This window comes from Marmota flaviventris, chromosome 7 (assembly GCF_047511675.1).
Source record: "Marmota flaviventris isolate mMarFla1 chromosome 7, mMarFla1.hap1, whole genome shotgun sequence".
In the NCBI taxonomy this organism is placed as follows: Eukaryota; Metazoa; Chordata; class Mammalia; order Rodentia; family Sciuridae; genus Marmota; species Marmota flaviventris.
In genome coordinates, this window is record NC_092504.1 from 65,338,306 (window position 1) to 65,362,125 (window position 23,820).

Below are 23,820 nucleotides of genomic sequence, written 5' to 3' on the forward strand. Positions count from 1 at the left end.
ATCTCCACCTATTCCAGGTCCTAGCCTTAAGTCAACCTCTAGCATCAGAAGACTTGGATTATTTTCTCTGTCTTCCTCTCCCAAAGAATTACCTTTGGTAACTTAGGTGCCAATCTCTGGTCTTAGTTTTATCAAGGAGTAATCATTATAAAGAGTTATATAAAGAATATCTCATTCTAAGACCCCTATACAAAAATCCTTATTGCAAAGTTTTTGTGTATTTATTTATTTATTTTGGTGGTATTGGGGATGGAAGCCAGGGTGTCATACAAGCTAAGCAAGTGCTCTACCACTGAGCTTTATCCCCAGCCCTAGGTTTCTAAATTTTTCCTCTAAAGCGTTGAGGAATTAGTACTTTTTTTTTTCTTCCCTGAAAATGAAAATTATATAACGAGCTGCATTTCCCTTTTATCTGGAACTTAAACACAACCCATAACAGTCCTTTCCAATCCTACTGGCTCTCAACAGTGGCATATTTGTTTTCTCCCTTCCCTGGTCCAGATTGTCTATTTCTATTTATGATTTATTAATATTACTTAACAACTGTTATACTAATATGCTATTTAAATCTATTAGTGCTTATTAGTATGCTATTTATTATCTTGCTAGCTCTGTCAAAACTTTTCAGAAGGAAGAGACATATAAGTAAAGTGAAATCAAAACACACTTGAAACACGAGACCTGGGCATGAATTCACATGAACATATCCCCAATTAATCATAAAACTCTAGATCACATTCCTTTGAAGTGGGATAGAATAATCATCCCCCCTGATATACCAAGAAGGACAATAACACACCATGTAGGGGATCTGCCCAAAGGTAGAAACAAAAGGAAGCATTGAGATTCTGAAGCACCATCTCCCACCCAGCTATGTGCTAAATTCATGTTACTAACCTCCTCACCACTGGCTATTCTGTGAGCCAGATCTTTTAAGTTTCTCATCATTCTTTCATCTCGAAAATCATAAGGAAATGTTTCCGTCCACTCTGTCAAGAGCTGAAGAATTTTAGGTGCAATTTTTCTCATCTGGTTCTAGGGAGAAAAAGCAAATATAGTTCAGTGATATCTTTCATCATAAATTACATCAAATAAATAATACCAGGGTCAGGTTAGTGCAAAAATCTTTAGGGTTGAAGAAGCAGTTCTAACTCCCCCATCCCACAATGTCCCTGCCAAGTGCAATTAACTTATGGCAATATCCAGGGACCCACCATGGCATTAGATTTGTGGTATCCTTTCAACCAATCCCAATTCCTAAGCATAGCCATGATATCACTCATGCTCTTCGTCTTGGGGATAAGCTGGGGTTACTTGAGGTAACCAACTTCACAAAATCTGAGCCATAGAGTTATCATGCCTAAGGAAAAAAAATATGAAGTTCAAAATGTTTCATTACCTTATCACCATCAGGGTCACTTAGCCTCTGGTGCTCAACACATAAGTGGCAGACTTTGGCCATTAGCTCATAAGGATGCATAAATAACCGAGAACTGAGAAGGAAGGTAAATATGTATGTCCTCTGTGGCAAGAGAAAAAAGTCATTGTTACATACTTTCTGAAATTAATATCTTTCTTATACATTATACACCTTATTTCATGAAGTTCTCTTGATCAAAGTCAATGTGCTACAGAGAGTAATGCCTATCGGAGTCAGACAGTAAGACAGTAGAAGATGGATTTCTCTGTTACCTCCGGATGTGTCTTTTCCCTCAAACCATACTAAAAATAACAGAAGTACAGGATAAGTTTGGCTCCTGAAATTATTCAGAGAACATTTTCACATTTATCCTCAGGGAGCTGGGATATCAAGTCACATAATTCACTCTAGTAAAGAATGAAATTCAGCCCAGAGAGAAATCTAACTTAAATATACCACCCATACAAAATATGGTTCTGTGTCCAAATATTATGGTAACTCAATTGAAACCAAAATAAAACAAAAAACAAAACAAAATAAAAAAAACCCACCTCCTCTACCACATTCAGCTCAAGAATTCTCCAGAGTGTATAGTGTGGTACACTGAAGCATTTGTGTCAGAACATTTGAAGGCAGGCTTTTAGGAAACCTATTTACTTGCTCAAGGGCTAAGCAATTTGATAAAGCACAATATTACACTATATACTTTTCTTTAATCACATTGTCTCCCAAGAAGCCAGTAATGAAGTGGTGCTTATTTGTTATAAGAGTTTCAGACTCCCAGTGAAAAGAGAAATTCCATGGGTTTTTTCCCCCCTTAGGCACCTTTAGTAGCTCATAAATGCTTGCAGGGCTGAACAAGGGATTCCTTTTACTTTTGATTACAAGTTTTCCCTGTGTGGTAACATATCTGAAAATGCTATGTAACAATTCACACACAGAGAGATAACTCAGTAAGAAACATCATGATGAATTACAGTGGCATGCACAAACAATTCTTTGCACATCAATGATATTCATTGTATTTATAAAAACTAATGAATGTGGTCTCTAGCTATTTTCGTGAAATCTCCATCAATAACTAGCTGCTGAGTAAATTTCATTGTCCTACTCAAATCAGTTTTATAGAGATAGCTGTTGTACAAAAGAGGGGGGGGGGAATCACTTGCCCCAGAAAGAAAAACCTGCATTTGACTACTGTTGCTGGAGCAAATCCTCAATACTGTGAATTTCAATTTTCCCCCCTTCACTCTTTTGGAATTACTGCAAAGATTGAGATAATATGTAATGAATTCCCTATACTGAAATGTACCATCTATACAAGTGTAGGTTATTAAGGTAAAACAAAAGCAAAAATGCTATCTGATGTCCAACTGATAAATCATTGCATCTTGAGTATATATCATCTTCTCTCTTCCAAATACTTTCCTACTTTTCTCAGATAGTGATGGTATTAGACATAAAAAAGGCATTAAATATCAAATGCTGGGAGCATCTAATGTTCGCTGGCATTTTTTATTAAGGTGTATGCATGAATCAAAACATTATAGATACTTCATTCAGGTGCCTACAATGTAATTCATATCAGGCTGCCTACAATGTAGTACCTCATCTGAAAAGAAACTGAAATGGAGACTACACCAAAATCTGATCCACACTCAGGCTCGATTTGATCTGAAAGCATTCAATAATCAATATGCAATTTCTTATGAGAAAAATCCTTAGTAACCAATATATAATTGTATAGTATATATGGTCCCTACATATTATAATTTCTGCTCAATACCAAGGATAGGTTTCAGAGGAACATGAATACTTACATCTGGATAGTAATCCACATTAGGTACTAAGTGCTGGATAAGTGCTTCCAGAGACCCAGAAAGGAGGTTGTTGTCATGGTAATACAACCCTCCACAGCTGTCTTCTGCAGACTGATAGAGGTTTCGGTTGTAACCACTGCTGTCAAACATTGCTGAAAAGGGAGGAGTCTGAGGCATGCTTTCCTAAAAGGAATAAAAAGAAGAAAACATGGTTTCAGTAACACACAATATCGAGAAATAAAAAGCTTTAATAGACATTAAGCTTTAATAGTAATGAGGACAACAAATTAAAAAAAAATAATTTAGGTTCTGACACAGTATCAGAACCTACCAAGAACCAAGCTGCTGTTTTAGTACCACAAATATGCAAACTTTTGAGTACCAAGTCAATCAATCAAATGCCATAAAATGAATACACCAAAGGATCCAATCTGGACTTAAATCCAAGACTCTGGCTGTCATACTTAGATATCACTCCTTCACATTTGGTGCTGAAGAGGGGCAGGGAAACAGCTTGGATTGCTTTATCCCATCAGGGTATTTTCCTAAGGTAGAAATGTGTAGGCCTTGAAATTTGGCTGGGAAGACTCACACAGTGCTTGAGAGACAGCTGACTAGCACTGGACATACGGGGATGACACCAACACTGAAGCTGAAAAAACTACTGTGCACAAGAGGCTTAGGATCAAAGTGCACAGGGTGTGTGTTGTTTGTGTCTCCCTGTACCAAGAGCTGAATGCTGACTCCCATGTTTCTGAGAAGATCAGATGCTGCTGATTTTCACCCCTTTGTGTCAAATTCTCAGGGTGGGAGGTGTATATAAAGTCTCAGTTCTCAGTAAACATACAGGCTGAGGAGGCACCTGATTTGGGAACAAGGAGGACTGTGACAGTCCTTGAGATAAATTGCTCCTTTCCATCTGTGGGCCTTGTAACTCACAAAGCCCTTGTCAGAGGGCGCTCCATAGAGGCCAGAGGCTATTAAGTTATTACTTGGATTCCTAGGGACACAGCGCTTGGCCCTGACAACAGACTGGGGTTTCTGGCGGCTGCTCTGCACAATGGAGGCATTCAAGAGCTGCCGAACTGGGGGTTTCAGAAAGCAAACAATGAGGGGAAGCCAAACTCCAGGCCTTGGACCGACAGGGACAGGGTGTGTGGAGGCTGAGGGAGGACACAACCTGGGCTAATCCTTCTTTTCAAGATGCTAAAAGATATTTGCATCCAAATGGGGGTGGGGTGTGGGGCTTGGTCTGAGAAGTCACATCCATCACTCCACTAGCATCTGTTCAAGCCACAGTTAATGGAGGACACAGAGCATCACAATGTGTGCACGTGCCTGGGCAGGAGGGGGCCAGGCACAAATATCCACTCTAAAGCCAACCTGGCAGGTGGCAAACAACATCTAGGAAAAGGAACATCAAGAAAAATAAATAGAAAAAAGCTTCCTCCTGCATTCTATCCCATCCATGAATCAGCACTAAGGAAGAATTTAAAGGGATCTATGAAAAAAAAAAAAAAGCTACAAATGGGAAGAAAGTGATTCCTGAGAGCCACCCTGGGGGGATTTGTCACTATACCAGGGTCATGGCTGCCAAGCTCTTAACTTAGGTAGGTAGACATGGTCATCATAGCCAAAGGATCAGGGACAATGGAATGCAATGTTAACACAAATCCCCTTGGTTGGTAAAACTTCCTAACTCAACATTAACATTTTATTTACTTATTTAACTCAACATTAAGAGTGTAAAAGGCAATGGATAGAGTATACTTGTTCCCTCTTTAAATTGCCAGTTTTCATGAGTACCATTCATGTGTAACATACGCATTGCAAATGGGTCATCCTTGGCGGGAAGAAAAAAATCATTCCACCCTTGTCCTGAGAAACTGAGAATGTCCTCAAACTGGGAGGCCTGAACCTGAGAAAAGAGCCATGCCTTAAAGTTACTTCTATAACCTTGAGGGAATCCTGTCTGGATTTGGTTGCCTGTGGCTTAAAAAAAAATAGCTTTCCATGGTTATAACCACAGTGTTCTTCCTATACCGGATGAGAAGTAAAATTCCCTTGAAGTTGGATTTTTTTTTTTTTCTGCCAGGAACCATGAATTTTCCCTGATAGCTTCCCTTAGTTGTTGTTGCACCATTCTAATAAAGTGCTTTGCAGAGATGACTGCCAGGACTTGAGAACTCCAGAAAACCAGAAATTGATAAATTCAAAGAACATTCAAAGAGGCCATAGAAGTCATCTGACCCAGGCTACAGAAAATAGATTTCATTTCACTTTCCAAATGCAATCAGTTACAAGTAGTTCCCTAGGGGGTCTGAGGATGAGCAAGATTTGGAGGCTATAACTCCACAGGGAATAGTATTCCATGATTGGCAATAACTGCCAAATTGTCATGGATGCAGCCAAAGCCAATGTGTCATCATCGTCAGGTCCAAGCTTTTTTCCTCTAAAAATGTGCAAACTGAGACCCAGGAAGGTGAACTGGAATGACCAGGCTAACATGATGCAGCCACATGGTCTAGCACAAAGTGAGCAGAGTGGAACTCCCCTGTCTTGCACCCCTGCTGTCTTGGGATTTTCAGTAGTAAGCACAGACCCACAAGACAGCCACAGTTCACTCAGAGTTCCCTTTCAAAAAATCAGCACCAAAATCTACCAAGCATTTATACTTCTTAATTATTTATTCCTCTAGAGTGGATAAGGCCTCAGATCTGGACAGAATTCAGATTTAATAAAATCCTAACTTTGGCACTCAATAGCTGTAAAATCTTCAGAAAGTTATTTATGCCTGATCTCCAGGTATGTTTTCTATCAGATATTTTCAGTTTTACTCACCCCTTCCAAAATATAAATGACTAAAACAAACACACACCCAACTGCCTGTTTTCTTTATACCAAACTTCTTAGAACATTATTATTCGAGTCATGGCAAAAGGCTTCTGTATTTATCTTTGGAAATGTATCTCTCACAGGATTTCCTTGAGGAGGGACAAAACATCATCACTTAAAAACTCCCTCCAATGAGGTACCAAAAGGAAACACTGTAAATAGCAATGGGAGCCTAATCAAGGTAAAAAGTTTGCGGTTATCACTTATTACACTTACAAACCAATTGTGAGAACAGAGTGTGTCATAATATGTTTTCCAGTTTCGAATTAAGCTCAAAGATATGTCATGGCTAATCAGCTGGTTTCTTTTCCCAGGTGCCACTCTGACTGTTGAAATTGCTCACAGCAACAATCACCTACTGAGATGAAAGTCACTCAGGAAAAGGTAGCCTCTTATTTACATACCATGGGCAATTTTATCTACTTTGCCATATATTCAAGACAGCATCTTTTCAATTCCTTGAGCTCTTCTTGGTTAGTTGGTCTCACATTCTTCTTAACTATGGAATCTCCTGTGTTGGAAAAGGTCCCTACATTTCATAGGCCTTCACGTCTCTCAGTTCCCCTTAACAGGTTACTCTGGAGACCCACAGGGTAGTAGGCTCTGAGAATTTCATGACTCCTGTTTGTGTGTTTACTGACTCCAAATGCCTTTCTGGATTCTGCACCCTCCTCATGTGGCACATTTCCTCATCCTTTCTTGGCTGCGTAAGAAGCTGAAACCCAGGAAAACTTGCTTGGGTTACATATGAAGGCACAGAAAGGGCAGGGTTCCAAACCTGGATCTTCAGATTCCAGGTATAAAATTTATGACACCACTCATGTTCTACTCTAAATAGTCTTTGAACTTCTAATGCTTAACCATAAAACGAAAAGCCTGCTAGTCTGTCTCAAATTGTAGGCTATTAGAATAATTTATGTTTTACATGTTCTACATAAACCCCTGTTCCAAAGACATATTAATACCATTAATTACTCTTATTAAAAAGTCACACTGTCAACAGCAGTACTGAAGCTACTGACTTTGGCAATCAAAGCATAGTTCCATCTAGAAACAGCCTTCAGAGACTCTAACATGTACTTTAAAAGCCACTTTTGTTATCTTTAAAACTGGGATGCATGTAAACAGTCAAATTATAAGAAAACATGTTTGACATTTTTTTCCAGCAATATATGAAATAACAGAGCATCTTACAATAAACAGCACCTTTGATCCAATGAAGTTCATAATATTTGCTTGTATTTACTTTATGGATCTCCAGCAACAAAAATTTAATGAGACAAATGACTATGAGAATACCATAGGTCACTGTATGCATCACTCATTCCTGGATAATCTCAAACAAGTGGCCAGCCTGTTTTATGAAGGATTAACTGCCTGTGTAATGGATAAACTCAGCAGAATGGTACAGAAAGTGCTGTTTGTGAAACTTAATTTTAACCTATTAAGATAAACATAGTAGCGTGTTTTCTCTTAAGTATCTTCCTTCTGATTACCCACACCAGGAGCTATTGTTTGTCAGTATTACTTAGATTTGATGGACAGGCCTTTAGTTTTACCTGCTTTAAGTTTTAGAATTGAAAAGTGAGAGCCAACTAAATACTGGCTTAGTTTTTGTTAAGAAAATGCATCTCATCTCCAAAGTAGATATGAGAACCAAGAAAAGTATTTATCCCTGGGCTCTATTAATTCCAGAAATCACTTGCTAATGATTTCTCTAGGGGAAGAAGGGATAGTTCGAGGTTGCTCTTAACCTTTAGCTTCCATTCATTTTTTTTTTTAAATCTCAGTATAGTTCTGCTGCCTTCTTTATCTGCAGCAATGTACTACTTTCAGCTCTCACAACTAATATTTTCTGTCTCTAGGGTCCATAAGCTCTTAATTTACTTCTCTCTATACTTTCCAACATAATGTCAAAACCAGCCTCTCCACTATTCATCAGTCTTCTTTAGCACAAAGTTTGCCCAGCTCAAAGTACCTCTCAATAGGGACCTGCTAATCAAAAACTTTGTTTAGGAAACACTATTTTCCAAAATTAGAATGTGACAAAGCAGCAAGAACACTAGCTTAATTTACTGTTAAATCAAACTTCAAAGGAGTAAATTCCCTTGGAAAAAGAGATTTGCATGAGGCACATGAAAAACCTACTGACTATTCAAATCCCCATCATTAACACAGAATGGAGACTTTGAGAGCCAGGCTCACAAAGTTTCATTTGTAAGCCATTCCCCACCCTTCATTATATATTCTATACAGCCAGTAGTTCTTAACTTTTTAAGGAAATCACAAACTGCTTCCCTACTATCCCAGCAGAAATATACCAATAATATACTTTAAGGGAATTCTCTGATCCCAGATTAAGAGGCCTATGTGCTAATTTGGAAAGAACCTGGATATCATTTCTCTACCTCAAAGCAGGAGAACATGGTGAATCTGAAAGTTACCTTGCCCAGTACATTCAAGATCAGCTCCTTAGAAATCATGAAATACTTTTTTTTTTTTTCAGGTTATATCAAACAAATGGAGTTAAAATAATAAAAGAATGAAAAGAAATAAGCTTTCTTTTCTCCCCTAAATTCAGGCAGCATTTTGAGGTAGAAGGAGATACAGCTAGACAGTAGGAAGCCAGTTTGGGATTTTAAAACAATAATCTGAGCTCAAAGAAAGCTTCAGAGCCACAAAAATTAGTGTGCATATTAAAGATTATGCTGGAAAACTTTCCAAGAGGCAAGTTCCAATAGGAAAGTTATACCTGACCTAGGTAAAGAAGATGAATATTCTCTCTTAGCATTAATTTGGTAAGCTGAAAAGTTGGTTGACAGACAAGACATCTTACAGAGGCTGCTAATTTGGCCACAAAGATAGATCATGTTCTTCTAAGGACCCTGAAAAAGTTCAGCCCGACATTGATCCAGCAGCAAGGAAGCAGGCTCTGGGTGATTTACGGGATGAATGGATTTGAAAGGCATGCCTAATGGTTTCAAACCAACTAAAGCACCAGATGAAAAGCTGCCTTTTTCTGAACAGCAGACTGTGTTTGAATTAGCGGCTGCTTTTGCACAATGTAATTTATGATGAAGCAGGTGCACCAGGATAAGGTGGTTTCAGGTGACGATTCAAATTGGAAAAGAGGTCAAGGAAAATATGGGTGTGGGAACTAAATCAAAAGCTATCCTTCAATGTCTTATAGGTGCTTTGTAAATCTCTACCAGAATGTCATGTCAGCATTTCCTTTGCACTCAAGAAAATGACATAAAAAAATAAAGGAGTGCAAGAAACAAAAGGTTTTCTTTTCCTTTTCAATACACAGAGTGCAATATTTAATAAATGCAAGGCCTTTATGTTGACTATGGTATTTTAGCATCTGTTCAAATGCTGGACATGTGTCCCAATCCATAAAAAAAGGAAAAAATTACTTCAGTGGACAAAGCCCTCCTTATCACAACTGAACTTTGAAAGCATATTTGTTTAATGAGGAGAGGTTTAAAATTCTGGAATTACAGGTTCCCCAATTCCAATCTAGATCCCAAAGGAACTTTGCTCTTCGATGAGATGCACCTTCAATAATCCATTTCTTTCTTTTTTTCATTTGAACTTGTAGAGCCCTGAATTAGGAAGACTTCATAAATTTCTCCATCTGGTACTTTTAGGTACTTTCAGGCTCCTTTTGGCAATGTGAGACTTTAGCATACAAAGACTAACTGCACACTCCCAGGGTGTATACACCTGATTGTAGATTTGAGTCAAGGTGAAAGGTAGAAGTCCAACTTCTGACACTAGCTAAAACATAGCTTATTTTGATCTTGAAAATTTATAGAAGATTATTCTCTCATTTCTTTCATTAGGGGAAGTCACAAAGGCAGAGATTTTTAAGAGCATCTGTGGAAACTATAGAAAAGCTCCACCTTTGGCTAACCTCCTTGAGAAAAAGAGGTATTGTGTGGACAAGTCGACCCAGAGTAGACAACACACAATCACCTCACTTCTTTGGCATGTGAACAGAAAGTAACTAACTCCAAGATAAGTACATTCTTTGGAGCTGAGTTCCAAATACTTCGAAGATTTCCCCATTAAGAGAGGACAAAAGTCCATGTTTTTGAGTAAGGAAGATCCCATTTCTCTCCACGATGAAAGGCTATGTTAATTCCTGATCTAAGTTATAGGTGTTCATACAAGAAGTAAATCTACATTTTGCTTGATCTTTCCTGGATGCTACTTTAAAAAAAAAATTCTTCATTAATTCCTAATTGATAGAGGAAGGAATTGTGACTCAAATATTTACAATCTTTGGTTTCCTTCAAAGAAAAACAAAGCTAAGATTTGTTATCTTTTGTTTGGGGGAATGCTGTTAGCAGTTTATTAACATACAAAGTGATATTTCATGGCATATCTGAATAGATCTGGAAATTCATTTAAAACTTTCCCATGAAATGAAGCTTTCCTGTATGGGAAGTGAATCTAAACAGGCTGCCATTCCTGTGTATTAACTGCCTTTATGTACACAACTCCATGCAGTTCTTGAGTTTAACAGTAGATGGCTCCTCATGCCCTGCCTTTCAAATGGTTGGTGCTTTTTCAGCAATAACAGTTGGCGATGATTTAGAAAAGCAAAAGAAAGGCAACTAGAGTTCTGGGGAAAAAATATTGAGAAATTGGTGCCTATGATCATAGCATGAGCATGCTCATGCTGTACAAATGAAGACATACTGGCTAACAAAGCCAGTCAGTTATATTTCCAGATATCTTAGATGCCCATCTATGATGAGAATTAATTATTTCATTTTCCCAGAAGAACAAAAGTGATCTTCTGGATAATCAAAAGCATCATTGTCTAATCAAACACTGTCAAAAGGGTTGGGATCCTGGAAATGTCTCTCTTCTGCACTGTTCAATATAGTTGAAACTGGCCACAGTGATTACTGAGCACTTAACATGTGACTTGCGCAACTGAGAAACTAAATTTTTAGTTTCGTTCAATTTAAATAAACTTAAGTATAAATATCCCCATGTGGCTGGAGGCTATCACACTGACCAGTATGGATGTATGTAGATGAGTTGTCATTTATACATGACAGATCTCAAGCTAAACCATAGAATATCATATGGGGAACACTTCAATTAAAATATTTAATTTTCTAACCAAGTTAATGGAGCATGAAAAGGATCTGACACTTAGTGAGAGCATTTTAAAAGTAAGATTTTCTCTATATTTTATTATGTAATATGGTTACTTGGATAATTTTATTTTCTGGATGCAAGTTTTTTAAAAACTGCTTATCCCTCCCCTCCATTCTTCTCCTTTAGCTAAAAAGAATGGTATTGTTGGTCTATAAGCGGTTTCCCTTTCTTATAAGACTAATTTTTGCTTTCTCTGTGTTAAACTGATTTTCATATCAGGGTGTCCTAATAAAATTTGAATCAACTGAATGATTTCCAAGTATAAGTATATACATACTTTGAGAGAAAATAATAAATATATAAACTGATGAAAAAATGACTGATCAAAATAAAAATTAAAAATGTAGTGGATTATAATACTGACTTAACATTTATTTATTGGCCAAGAAACATTTATTGGTAATTTGTAATTTCTAATGTTCATACTTATAGGAGAAAAACAACAAGAAATTCAATAAAATATAGTATTTCTATATGAATTCATCAATAAAAAGAATTTCACTCTTCTCTCTTCATGTCCATGTACCCAGAAAGTAACTGAACACCAATGGCACATCACTTCATCCTTCACTGTCCACACTAACAGTGCAAAAGTGTGGAGAGAGCACAAAATAAAGCAGTTAAGACAGAGAGAAAAGGCATCCAGAAATCATGTAGCTCAACTCCCCATGTCAATATTACAGATGTTGCAGGTACAGGGAGAAGACACATGACCTGTTAGTGCTCCAGCTCCACCAGAACCCAAGTCTCCTCATTCCCAGGATGGAAATCTTCCCATAGGACTAGGCAACAACTGTCATTCTAAATAATAAAGGCTTGTACAGATCTAATTTTTGTAGATTTAACTGGAGAACCAAAAATAAAAAACAATAACAAAGACTACTATAGTTCTGAAAAAAAGAAAAGTATAAAGAGGAAATACCTGATCTCAACCACCACCACCACCAAGAATCCCCATAAATCTTTCACAGTAGGTTCAGCAGTACAATTTGCCTCTTTCAGATGTCCCAAAATGTTATAAAAACTTTTCCATTTATTATTTATGGCATCAGAATTAAGAGTCTCAGTCCTTGCACAGGGAGTCCTGATTCTTTTCCCAAGCAAGGCAGAGTACCCTCTTTTCCCCATCTCCTTTCCAGGGCAGTGCTCTCTTTATTACCCAAATGTTCTTCTCAAGTTCAATTCTTCAGGTAACCTTTGGAGACTGAGAAAGCTGAGCCCATGAATTCCTGTGCCACACTGGGGATCTCACCTAGCATGCATGGGAATACACTCCCAGATTCCTCCCTCAATTTTCTTACCATTTTTTTCTTTCCCCTAGATGGGTGGTATTCAATTGGCTTTATATAATCTATTGTACTCTATTTGCCAGTAGTAGATTTCAGACTATAAGAATGAAACATTAATAACAGCATAAGAACTATGTATTATTATGATAAATAATGAATGCATACTTAAGACTATATTAGATTAGGCAGATGCCAACCTGGGGAGGGGAGGACGATAAAGGCAAATGTTTTTGTGGTTATTCTCTTCTCCAAAAGACAGTATGATCCCCAGATATCAGGTGTGGTAGGTATCAGATAAAATGTCTGGTGGAGCACATAAGATGGAGCAAACTGAAAATAGGAGAAATAAGTTTTAAGAATTGAAACCTCCATTAGACAACTGGAAAGTAGAAGGCCAATGCTTAGGAGCCAGAAATGTTGCCACCTCTAGGAAAACAAAGGAGACTGACATATAGGGGAAAAATGCCCACAAGAAACTTGCTAGTCAGTGGCTGATGTTCTCATCCTCAAGAAAATCTGCTTGAAAGGAATAATACAGCACTGCTTGTGAACCATGACTTCTGTCAAAAGTGCCCTGGGTTCTCATAAACGGCCCCCACCCCCAAATAAAACTGTCATTAATGTTAGGGTTTAGCAGCTGCCATTCTTTTTTCCTGCTGTGAAAAATCTCAACGACCAAACATTTTTATTCCTTTTTTGAAAAAATCAATTCTACATTTGCTCTAATCCTCATTTGACCTGTTATTTCCTCCCAAATCTCCATTCTGCTTAATTTTAAACCTCCTTGTTTCTTAGTATAGACTGACCACCATAGTCCCAACTATGTTTAAATTAAGGCACAGTCATCACATGGCAAGCTCCAGCTCTGGGGGAAAGAATAATTATTCATCCCATCTGAGTCTGACTGTGCCAGACATCATTCAAGAGTGCAATACCCTGATCCCTGGACTCTTCCCCTTTATGCACCCAGTTCAGAGACCCTCCCAGGCCATGAGAGATCACCAGGGCTAAATATAGATCTACGCACACCAGCAGTTCCTGACCATCGTCACATGGTGGTGCTGACGAAGGACTCCTTGGAGACGCGTTCACCCAAACATACATACACAAATATGTGTACATATACAGCTGGATAACCCATACCCACCGAATTCATCTGTGAAAACGATACATCTATATTCAAAAAGATTAAAAATGCTACTTAGACGCAGTCAGAGGACTTAGCAACGTTGTTTGCTTAAACTGCGCCAATTTGCTTGAGGTAAAGTGGGAAGCAAGAGTCAAACCGTTTTGTTTTGGGTTTTTGTTTGTTTGTTTGTTTTTTGCACACACATAAACCCCAGCTCCCTATTTTGCCCTTTCCTTTCAAACAACACTGAAACTGTCCCCAAGGATCTCCCTTAAAAAGGAGCTTCTCTCATGCTGTCTGTCCATGAGGCGTCCACGTACCCCCAGCTCATGTTAGTATCGCTGGAAAGGTGTCCCAAGGTAATTCACCTGAGCTCAGACAAAAAGCAGGGCGGCTCGGTGGTTCCCAGGAGAACTTAACGTGAACCAAGGAATTAAAGACACTGAGGAATGAGAGTCATGACTCCTGTTTCCCGGTCCCTTCCTAAATCAGACCTTAGATTATACGGAACCGGTAACAAAAATAAACACCCCATACACATACAAACACACGAGAAAACTGGCCAGGTAGAAGGAAACAACCTAGGAATGCACAGAAAGAAAAGAGATTGGAAAAGGATGAAGGTGACTAGCCTCAGACAAATCTCAAACACTCAAGAGATCCTCGAGATCTCAAGAGAGAAAGCCAGGCGGTAGGTTTGGGGAGAAAGAAGCAAGGCACAACCCAGCGTATCCCTGCCCAGGTCCCAGCGGCTCAGCCTAGCACCTGTTGGGACCCGGTCAGTCCCAGGAGCTGACGGGGGCCGGGCATGGGACTCCCCTAGCCCCGGCTTTTCAGGGCTCTTAGGGTCAGCGCTCGCTCGCCTCAAGATCTCCCTCGGTCTCAGAGCTCAGCCGGCAGCCAGGGCGCAGTCTGAGAGCTCCCCATAGTCCCAGTGCAGCTCTCGGGTCTCCAAAGAGAGCGCAGCGCGCAGCCCAGTCCCGCGCTCACGCCGCGGAGCTCCGGTCCCGGGAAAACAGCCCAGCCAGGGAACAACCTACCCGCAGATGGACTCCGGGTCCTCAGCCTCCTGGCTGTTTGTCGCGCGCCTACAAATACGACCAAAGGACCAGGAAGGAAAGCGCGCGGGAAGAAGGGAAGAAAATCCGCCTAACCAGTCGGGTTCCTTGTTTATACTGAAACTACGGCACCAGCAGCCGCGCACACCCCCTTCTCGCTGAGCGCCCGCCTCCCGCTCCCGCCGCCAGCCCCGCCCCTCCCGCGGGCGCGGACCAATCACAGCGCAGCTCACCGCCCACGCCGCCACCGCCTCCACCGCCCCGGGACTTGCCAACGGGGCCCGCGGGCCCGGGGACTCCCGCAGCGCTGTCGCCCGGGTGCCCTCCCACGCTGCGGAGACTGCCAGGGCCAGCGCGGCGGTATTGGGACTCTCTACAGCGTTCGCTTCCTGCCGAGTGCACCTGCCCGGGGCTGTTTGTGCAGTCGTGTGTACGCATGTGTGTATTCATTTACCCGCGTACTACCTGTAAATACCGGCCCGACTCGTTATACAGTATCTATTAACATAATTATGAGCTGAAGGTTACTGTCCATGTAACTTTCAGAAAAGAGCCGAGAGAAACCACAAAACATTTGCTCAGCAAGTATTTACGAAGAGCCTGAGTGCTAGTATTGTGCAAAACGCTGGGGGCACACTGGTGCAAAAGCTGGCTGGTCCTTGCCATTATGAAGCTGACCGCGTAGACGAAGAACGTTAAGCAAATAATCACCCAAACACGGTATGAAATTACAACTGTTGAAGTTCCACAAAGGAAAGGAACCTACTCTGTGACATATGATTCTGGAAGCAAGGTGGGGAGGCTAGTGAAGGTTATGTTGTCATGGTAACCACATACTTAAGGCTACCATTGGCTACTTGATAACTATTTTAGTAAAAAGGTAAAAAAAAAAAAAAAACCCAATACTTCACCTTATACACATGAAAGAAGGCTGAGGGGAAAATGATGGCAAAAGAAAGAGACCCATAGAGAAAATCTACGTGATCAGGAGACTTTTGGCAGCCCTGTGAGCTTAAGTAGTTCTTCTGCACTTAAGTTTATCCACAAAACAACACTATTCATTGCTATCCCATAGGGCTGAAATTGGGATTATTGAGATCGAGAAAACATTTTTGAACGTGGTGCACGTTCTCTGTCTCTCTGCTTCTTCCTAGGATGGAAAGAGCCACCTTGAATCTCACATTGCCTCTTCGCGGATTCTTCCCCTTTAATTCCTTCATTTGAGCATCCTCTTGCTTCTCTTTCTATTATACTCCCTCTCTCCTTCTGGGTCTACCTTGACTCACTAATTCACTCTCACCGACCTGAGCCTTGGAGTTAACCTGTCTTCTCTGCACTTTAAAGAAGACACCAGACAGCCAAGGGAACTTGGCAGGGCAGCCCCACTGTGTGGTTGTGCTGGCTGTTTGTTTTTCAAGCTCAGTTTTCTGTCCTGGGTCTGTAACAAACAAGCCATGTGATGTTGGGCAAGTCACTTAACTCTCTTGGGGTTCACAGCCCTGTAGCAAGACATTAAAAGGGCTAGATTAATTCAAGATTTCATAATGAAACTAGTTGATATATCCTTTGTAACCTCTGGGTGTATACAGTAGCCCAGAAGACTTTGCCCAATTTTACTGACATTGTTTTTTCCCAAGCAAAAGATGTTTATTTTGGATTCTCAAAATGTAAAATGGGTACTGTGGTAATATTGACTCAGTATTTTTTCAAACCACATTCCCACTCCCCCTTTCTGGTAGATCCCTCAGCATCCCTTCTAGCTGTGGACCCAGGCATTTTGAACCCTGACCCTGTCTCTTATCATAAGCACCTATAATATCTTAGAAAAGGAGCTGAAGGACTAAGGAACCCAGTTTACTCATCTGGAAAGCAGCACCATAATAATCAAAGTAACTCTTCCTATGTTGAGAGACTTAAAAGAGCCAATACATGAAATGGTTGAAATAATATCTCTCAGAGAAGCCTTCCCTGACCTCCCCACTTAAAACTGTAATCATTCCCACCTTGTTTATCCCTTCTTTGTTGTTCCCTTCATAGGATACATCACCATTTAACATACTGTTTATTTTACTTATTAATGCTTCTCTCCCCTCTATGAATAGAAACCCCATAAGAGCAGGGTTTGTTAAGCAGGGTGTGGTGGCACACACCTGCAATCCCAGCTACTTGGGAGTCTGAGGCAGGATGATTCTAAGTTTGAGGCCAGTCTGGACAATTTAGGGAGATCCTGTCTCAAAATAAAAAATAAAAAAAGGACTGGGGACATAGCTCAGTGGTAGAGCACTGCTGTATTCAATCCTCAGTACTAAAGAAAAAAAAAGATCAGGGTTTGTTATTTACCTGCTGTATTTCCAGTGTTTAGAACAGTAACCCACAGACAGGCATTCAATAAATACATATTGGTTGGATAAAGAATGAATAAATAAGTGAATGAATGTTAAACACTCAATAATCAATGTTACTACTACATCTTAATTATTCTCTATCATGAAAAAAGATTCTTTCCATTCTCTACTTCTTCTCGTTTCTTTCTGGTCTTTGGCTTCACTAGTTCAACTCCTATTACTATAAATAAGGATAAGTTCAATAGTGGTCACGTTGATGCAAATAAAGCCCTGATGAGTAGTACTTCATTCTAGTATTTAAAAATAGCCACCTGTTCTGAGTTTCTACTATATCTGAGACTCTGTGCTAAGGATTATTTTTCTTTCCCAATTCTCTCGTACTCCAGGTGCACAAAATCGGGGCAAGTATCATGACTGATCCAAGTCCAACTTTCTTTATTTTATTTTAATCTCTTTCATTTCCCATCTAAAATCCCAGTTTCACCACACTGTATTTAGTGTGTTTTTCAAACCATCTTTTATGAACAATGATGGTATTGTTTTATGTGAATACCACGAGTGTATTTACCTAAATGTTATTGTGCAATCCTCTCCTGCTGTTTCTCATTGTTTTCCACCCAACTTACTTTTTGATCAACTATCCGTGTTGACAAATGTTCATATCATTCACTCCGTTTACCCACGGTTAAATGTTACACCATATCTGTGTTACACTTTTTCCTTCCTTTCATTACCCTTAGTCCTCACCAAAACCCTGAGACATAGGTTCTATTATTTGCATTTGTGAGAAAAAAGAAATGAGGCTCAGGAAGTTAAATAACTTGCCAAGACCAGTTAGCTGGAGAAACTATGATTGAACCCATGCATCTCTGACCAATACTCCTATTTTCTGATTTCATAAAATTGTGTTAGTTACTGTAAGATTTATGAAATAATGTTTAAAACTAGAAGATATGTGTTAACTAAACTAGAAAGCAGTTGTTTAAGAAAAAAAATGTTTATTATTTGTCTCACACATTTTTTCATAGATACAAATTTACTATTATTCATGATTTATGATTTCCTTAAGATACTTGAATCTTTAATAAAAACATCATAAAACATAACTATCTTCAAATATTTAAAACTCTTCATGTTAAAGAGGAATGAGGCACCAGAACACCAGATAGGACCAAAGAGGAAAAGGTATGTAAGAAAAACATTCAAGATGTCCCAAGTGGAACAGCAGCCCTTTTCAGCATTGAACTCTCTTTCTCTCTCTGGATCTTAATGTGCCTTATGAAATGGACAAGTAGCTTCCCAAAATACTCTAACACTTTCTCTCACATTCATTTTCTCATTTTCACTCTGAAACATGAATATAAACTGTTCAAGGTTATGAAACCCTAGTCCCAGTTTGTAAGTGGAAAAACAACAACAACAACAATAAGCATTGGTCATATTTATCTATCAACAATCAATCTGGAACATTGTCCGGGCCTTCTTTCTTTCAAAGCCAAGGAAGGCAAACCTACTTTAGATAAGTATAATACACCCTGCCTCTCTGATATGTTGACAAAACCAAGTATGAGTATTTCAGAAAGCAAAAACATGAAGAATGATCAGATGCAATTTTGAGAAAACCATTTAATAGTTCCTAAGCAGACTATGTTAATATGACTTTAATTTGTTAACTTGTCTTATAGTATCTTCAAAAATAGCCACAGCTTCTCTGGAACCCTATAATTTTTAATAGGTAAGAAAATTTAAGAGAAAAAACTTTGATACCTGGAGTACTGATCATATAACAAACTATTTTAGGTTAAAGAAAAATAATTGCTATTTCATAGAAAACAGATTTAAAGAAAGAAGAAGAAAATCTAACTATCCCACTTCAGAATAGGAAAAATCGCAGTGGTATGGCTAATCCAAGACAGAGATATTGAAAAGCCACAGTACTCATTTCTTGGGATCCTCTTTCTTTGGACTCTCTCCCTGTGGCTACAATGAAAAGATGAGTTATTATGCTAAAGTCTTTAACAGGGCAGTTAGACCAGCTCATCTTCAGACCTTAGAGAAAAAAATCCCTTATTTTCCCCTTGCTATTTAGTATGCTTCTCCATGACTTCCCTTTCCTCATCATCTGAAGGCCTAGAGCAAAATAAGGGAAGGAGGCTGCTACGTCATGCTTTGGTTTCTTGACCACTTCCTGCTTCTGACCTGGGTAAAAAGAAGTCTGTGGGCCAACCTAGTTTACAAGGACACCATGTTGGACTGGGACAGTAATATACTATGTATATGTTTGTCATTGACCTCTGTACATACTGGAACATGATGAGAAAGTTGACCAAAGCAGGACATGAAGATTTAGATATTTAAGATTCCAAGTCCCTTCCCAGTGCCATCAGTCCTTTGATAGCTATAAAATGAACCTACTACTCAAAAGGGATTTTTGTATTGATATAAGAGATTGTGTCAGCCTGGGACTGGTAATCTTAATAATAATCCCAACATTTATTAGTTTACAATGTTCTTTCACATCCATTAACTCACTTAGGAATAACATTAGGTATGTGAGGATCATTCAGTTCTTACGTTCGTCATTATAGAAGGAATGTATTTTCCTTTACTGGGATCACTAAAAATATTACAGATAGCCATCCATTTAAAATTGCTAAGAAGATAGTCCAAAATGGAAGGGAATTGAGTAGAAAAGATAACTTTAGGAAGTTTCTCCCACATGTTTATGTTGATACTTTATCAATGTCATTTTTTTTTTTTTATCTCTGAGACATTAAAGTTGCACAAAAGAATCTAACAACTGCATGGAAAATTCCACCACAGATAGAGTAGATTTTCAAGTTCCCTAAAAAGATTTTTAAAAGTTTCTATCCCTTTATTCATGGATGAGAAATGTTGAAATGCAATTTTACTATTTTTCTTTAATAAGCACTATTATTTCATTCATTTGCCCATTCGTATCTATTCTTACAAAGTAATTATTTGCACTGTGCCCAGGAGATATATTGATAATTGAGAACTAATATAACTTGGCTGTATCATTAGGTCATTGGACAGTCATCCTCTTCAGTGTTTGCATAATGCACAGTAACTTTTCTTTTCTGAACTAACAAAGAAACATTCAATAATCTTAAACATGCATCATTTTGATTAGATGTTTCACTGTTTTGTGTAGAAATTCAACTACATTTAACATAAGGTTATTTAGATATATTTAAGTAAGCATTCTTCATCTTATAAAATTTTTATAGTAAATAGTAAATCTATATTTCTCTACTTGTAACTTCTCTCTCTAAACAGTTTTTTTTTCTTGTTTTCTTCTGGATGAGTTGATCTTATAATGAATTAAGAAAAAGATTTATATCTGATAATCTTAGAGCCTTTCATTTGTTAAATCTGATTATTTTTCTAGTAGATTTCCTCAGTTTTAACTAATTATCTATCAATCCATGTCTCAAAATATTGAGTGAAAAAGAAGAAGGAAGAAAATTAATCATATAACAATAGAATTTGGGAACTGGAAGAAATATTAATAATTATTTTGTAAAATCTTTCCCCATCCTATTCCACCAACAAAGGCATTTTTGAGATGAAGTAATTGAGAAAGTGAATGATCTACCAAACCTAACAATAATAGTGAAGTTAACACCAGTCAAAGAGTTCAGAAATAATTTAGGAATTGTAGTAAAGCACTTGCCCAGCATGTATGAGACATTGGGTTTGATCCTCAGCACCACATAAAAATAAATAAATAAAATAAGGTATTGTGTACATCTACAACTGAAAATAAAAAAAATAAAACAAAAAAAGAAAGAAAGAAGCCCAGGACTCCAAACACTGCATATGAATTTACTTTCTAAGTATTCCTACAGGGGTTATTCTATGGAGCTACTTTGACATTACAGAAGCACAATTTGTTTTCAAATAGTGATGACAAATATTCTCAAATATCTTTTGATAAAACTGAGAAAGGAGAATTCTCTACATATTGCTAGTACCTTTTATTGAAATTCTCTAAATGTTGCTAATGCTATTTCTTATATTATTTGCTATTCAAGACAGTACAATAGTAAATTCTGGTGGCTTTATCACTGAAGCAATCACAGTCTGGACTACTAATTAGTCTTCATAAAGTTATATTCAAAAGTCATGTCAGTCAAAAGAGCTTCTTTAAGCTGGGAGTGGTGATGCTTGCCTGAAATCCCAGCTACCCAGAGGCTGAGCAAAGAAGATCATGAGTTGAGGACTGAGGAAAGTGGTGAGACCCTGTCTCACACATATACACAAAAAGCTTTTTTAATTAGCACTTATTGTTGTTATTATAAAAGCACATACCTGAGGTATTTTCTCTTTCATATAATAAAATAACTAATTTTCACATGACTATGTCATCTTTTAAAAATATTAGACAATTTCACTAAAATATTGCTGTGATTTCTGGATGATTCTGTGAAGTTTTAACTTGTAAAATGTCCAAACATTTATTCTGACATATGGATAATCATTATTTCAGTAGAAAACTCAGCATTCCTGTAAGATATGTTTCAATATTGTTATGGAAAAGCACAATTATTAAATATATTTTCTGCACCCAAAATGGAACTGATCCTATGATTTAACTGTATGTCACCAGAGATTTGGAGGGATTCTCTGCTGTCTCTGGTAAGGGGCAGAGGTGGAACTGGGAACAAGAGTCAAAGGTGACTTGAACTTTATCTGTAGAATTTTGTTTCATTTTATTTTAGGTAAATATTTCTTTGTTATCATTTTGTGTGTTGTGGGTACACAGGAGCTTATACTTTTTAATTTTGTAAAGGTCTCAGAGAAAGAATTTTGTAATCAAGACAGGGCTATTTTTCATACAGCTGTACTATCTGATCTTAAACTTCCATATTTAAAACTTATGTTTTCAGGCAAAAATACAGACAGTTATTGTTTCATGTTTTCCTGTTGACTGATTAGTCACATTTATGAAGTGTAACTATTCATCAGAGTTTCAGATAATTTTATTGGTCCCACTGTGCAAAACTATAATATGTGATATAAATGTACTGAGGAATGTTACACCTCTCACATAGTGTGTCAAATCAGCCCTCTCTTGCTTTTTGAGGTGATTGTGAGAGTCTGCTCTCAGACAGTGATGTGCATTGTGACTCACAGTTAACACATAAATGAGCTTTGATTCTTGACTAAAACCTACTTTAAAGTTAAATCTCTCACACTAACACCATTAGCATATGATTAATGTTTCCAGGGCCTAGAATTAACCAGTGATAATTTTAGAATCTACAATTATCCACATAATTGTCTCCAATTAGCTGTCTCTGAAGAGTGGTCAAGAACTGGAAGAAAATCAAGGTTGAATCTGGATGTGTCTCCCTGTTAGTGGACTGGCCCGTTTACCTCAGCTCTGTTTGTGAGATTGAAGGAATGGATCTGGGATGAGGAGCTGGACTGGAAGGACACAGCTCTTGCTTAGAAAGGTAGAGTTTGGAAAATGTTATAAGAAAAGAAAACAAAATTTTCTGACCTAGATCTTGCTCGGTCATTTAAGAGGTTATCTCTTAAGTGCATACAGAGATAAATCTGAGACAGACCAAGGCCTTTTCTACAGAGGTAAGAATTTAACACCGCTCACAAAAGAAAATTCATAGCTAAGGACAAAAGAAAATGTCTCACTATGGACAAAGTTCCATAGATGAATAAAACATTTGTCTTAAGTTCTGTTGATTGTGTTATTTTAAATTTTTGTTTCTTTCACAGTGCTAAAGATTGAATCCATGGGTGCTCTAATACTGAGCTACAACCCTAGCCCTTTTAAATTTTCATTTTGAGACAGGATTTCACTAAGTTGCTCAGGCTGGCCTTGAACCTCCTCCTGCCTCAGCCTCCTGAGCAGCAGGAATTTCAGTTGTTTGCCATTCTTTTTTGTTTTTTTTTTTTAAGAACACACAACAGATTCTTTTTTTAAATACTCTGTTTTCAAACACCAGCTGTTATGAGAGACAGTCACAAGCCCAAATTTTCTAGCTTCCAAAATACTAATAAGCTGTATTTTTCCTCAAAATAGTTGACCTAGGACTTACTGTTTTGGAAACATCTCTGAATAGATGCAGTTTTGATGGGTCTTGTCCCTGCTCTTGCATCAAAGCTAATGGCAGACACATTGATGCCTTTTGATTCAGAAAACACAGCAAAATGAAAATGAACCTGAGTTTTGTTCCGTCTTCCCATTGGTGAGACAAAAACATATATGCTGTCAAAGCAAACTCTTTAATGCTTATCACAGTGACAGAAAATTGAGGAACAGCTTACCCAACAATCAAGGTCGATAAAATTTTTACAGGAATTTTTTAGTTTCTTTCCTCCCTCCCTTTTTCTCCTGCCCTCCATTTCTTCCTTTCTTTTCTTTCTTTCTTTTTTTTTTTTTAATCTGCAAACCACTTCAAATCTGGGAATAATCAACTCATACCTCAAGGAAGAGGAAATGTTTGAAACTTTTTAAACAGGAATTCTTTTAGGAAGAATCAACCAGCGTATTGAACTAAGGTGTTTGGAAAAAAAAGGCCAGCAGGACTTGTTCCAAAGCACATAAAATGAGGGAAGAAATCAAAACAGGACAACTTTGTCTTACCCAGGAAGCAAGAGTCTGGCAATATTTCACTCTAATCAATATAGGAACAAAA

The 23,820-nt window shown here is 38.2% G+C and overlaps 1 protein-coding gene across 2 annotated transcripts in view; it reads right to left on the reverse strand.

Annotated features, from left to right (window-relative positions):
- Positions 1-14,885, reverse strand: part of Rasgef1b (RasGEF domain family member 1B) — a 35,780-nt gene extending 20,895 nt beyond the window's left edge. For both annotated transcript variants that reach the window (XM_027939852.3, XM_027939851.3), the window contains exons 1-4: positions 14,772-14,885; positions 3,241-3,423; positions 1,400-1,522; positions 898-1,035 (exon numbers count right to left, since the gene is read on the reverse strand). In XM_027939852.3, coding sequence (XP_027795653.1) covers positions 898-1,035; positions 1,400-1,522; positions 3,241-3,417 — 438 coding nt within the window. In that variant the 5' untranslated portion in view covers positions 3,418-3,423; positions 14,772-14,885. The remainder of the gene's footprint in view (positions 1-897; positions 1,036-1,399; positions 1,523-3,240; positions 3,424-14,771) is intronic.
- Between the last annotated feature and the right edge of the window lie 8,935 nt (positions 14,886-23,820).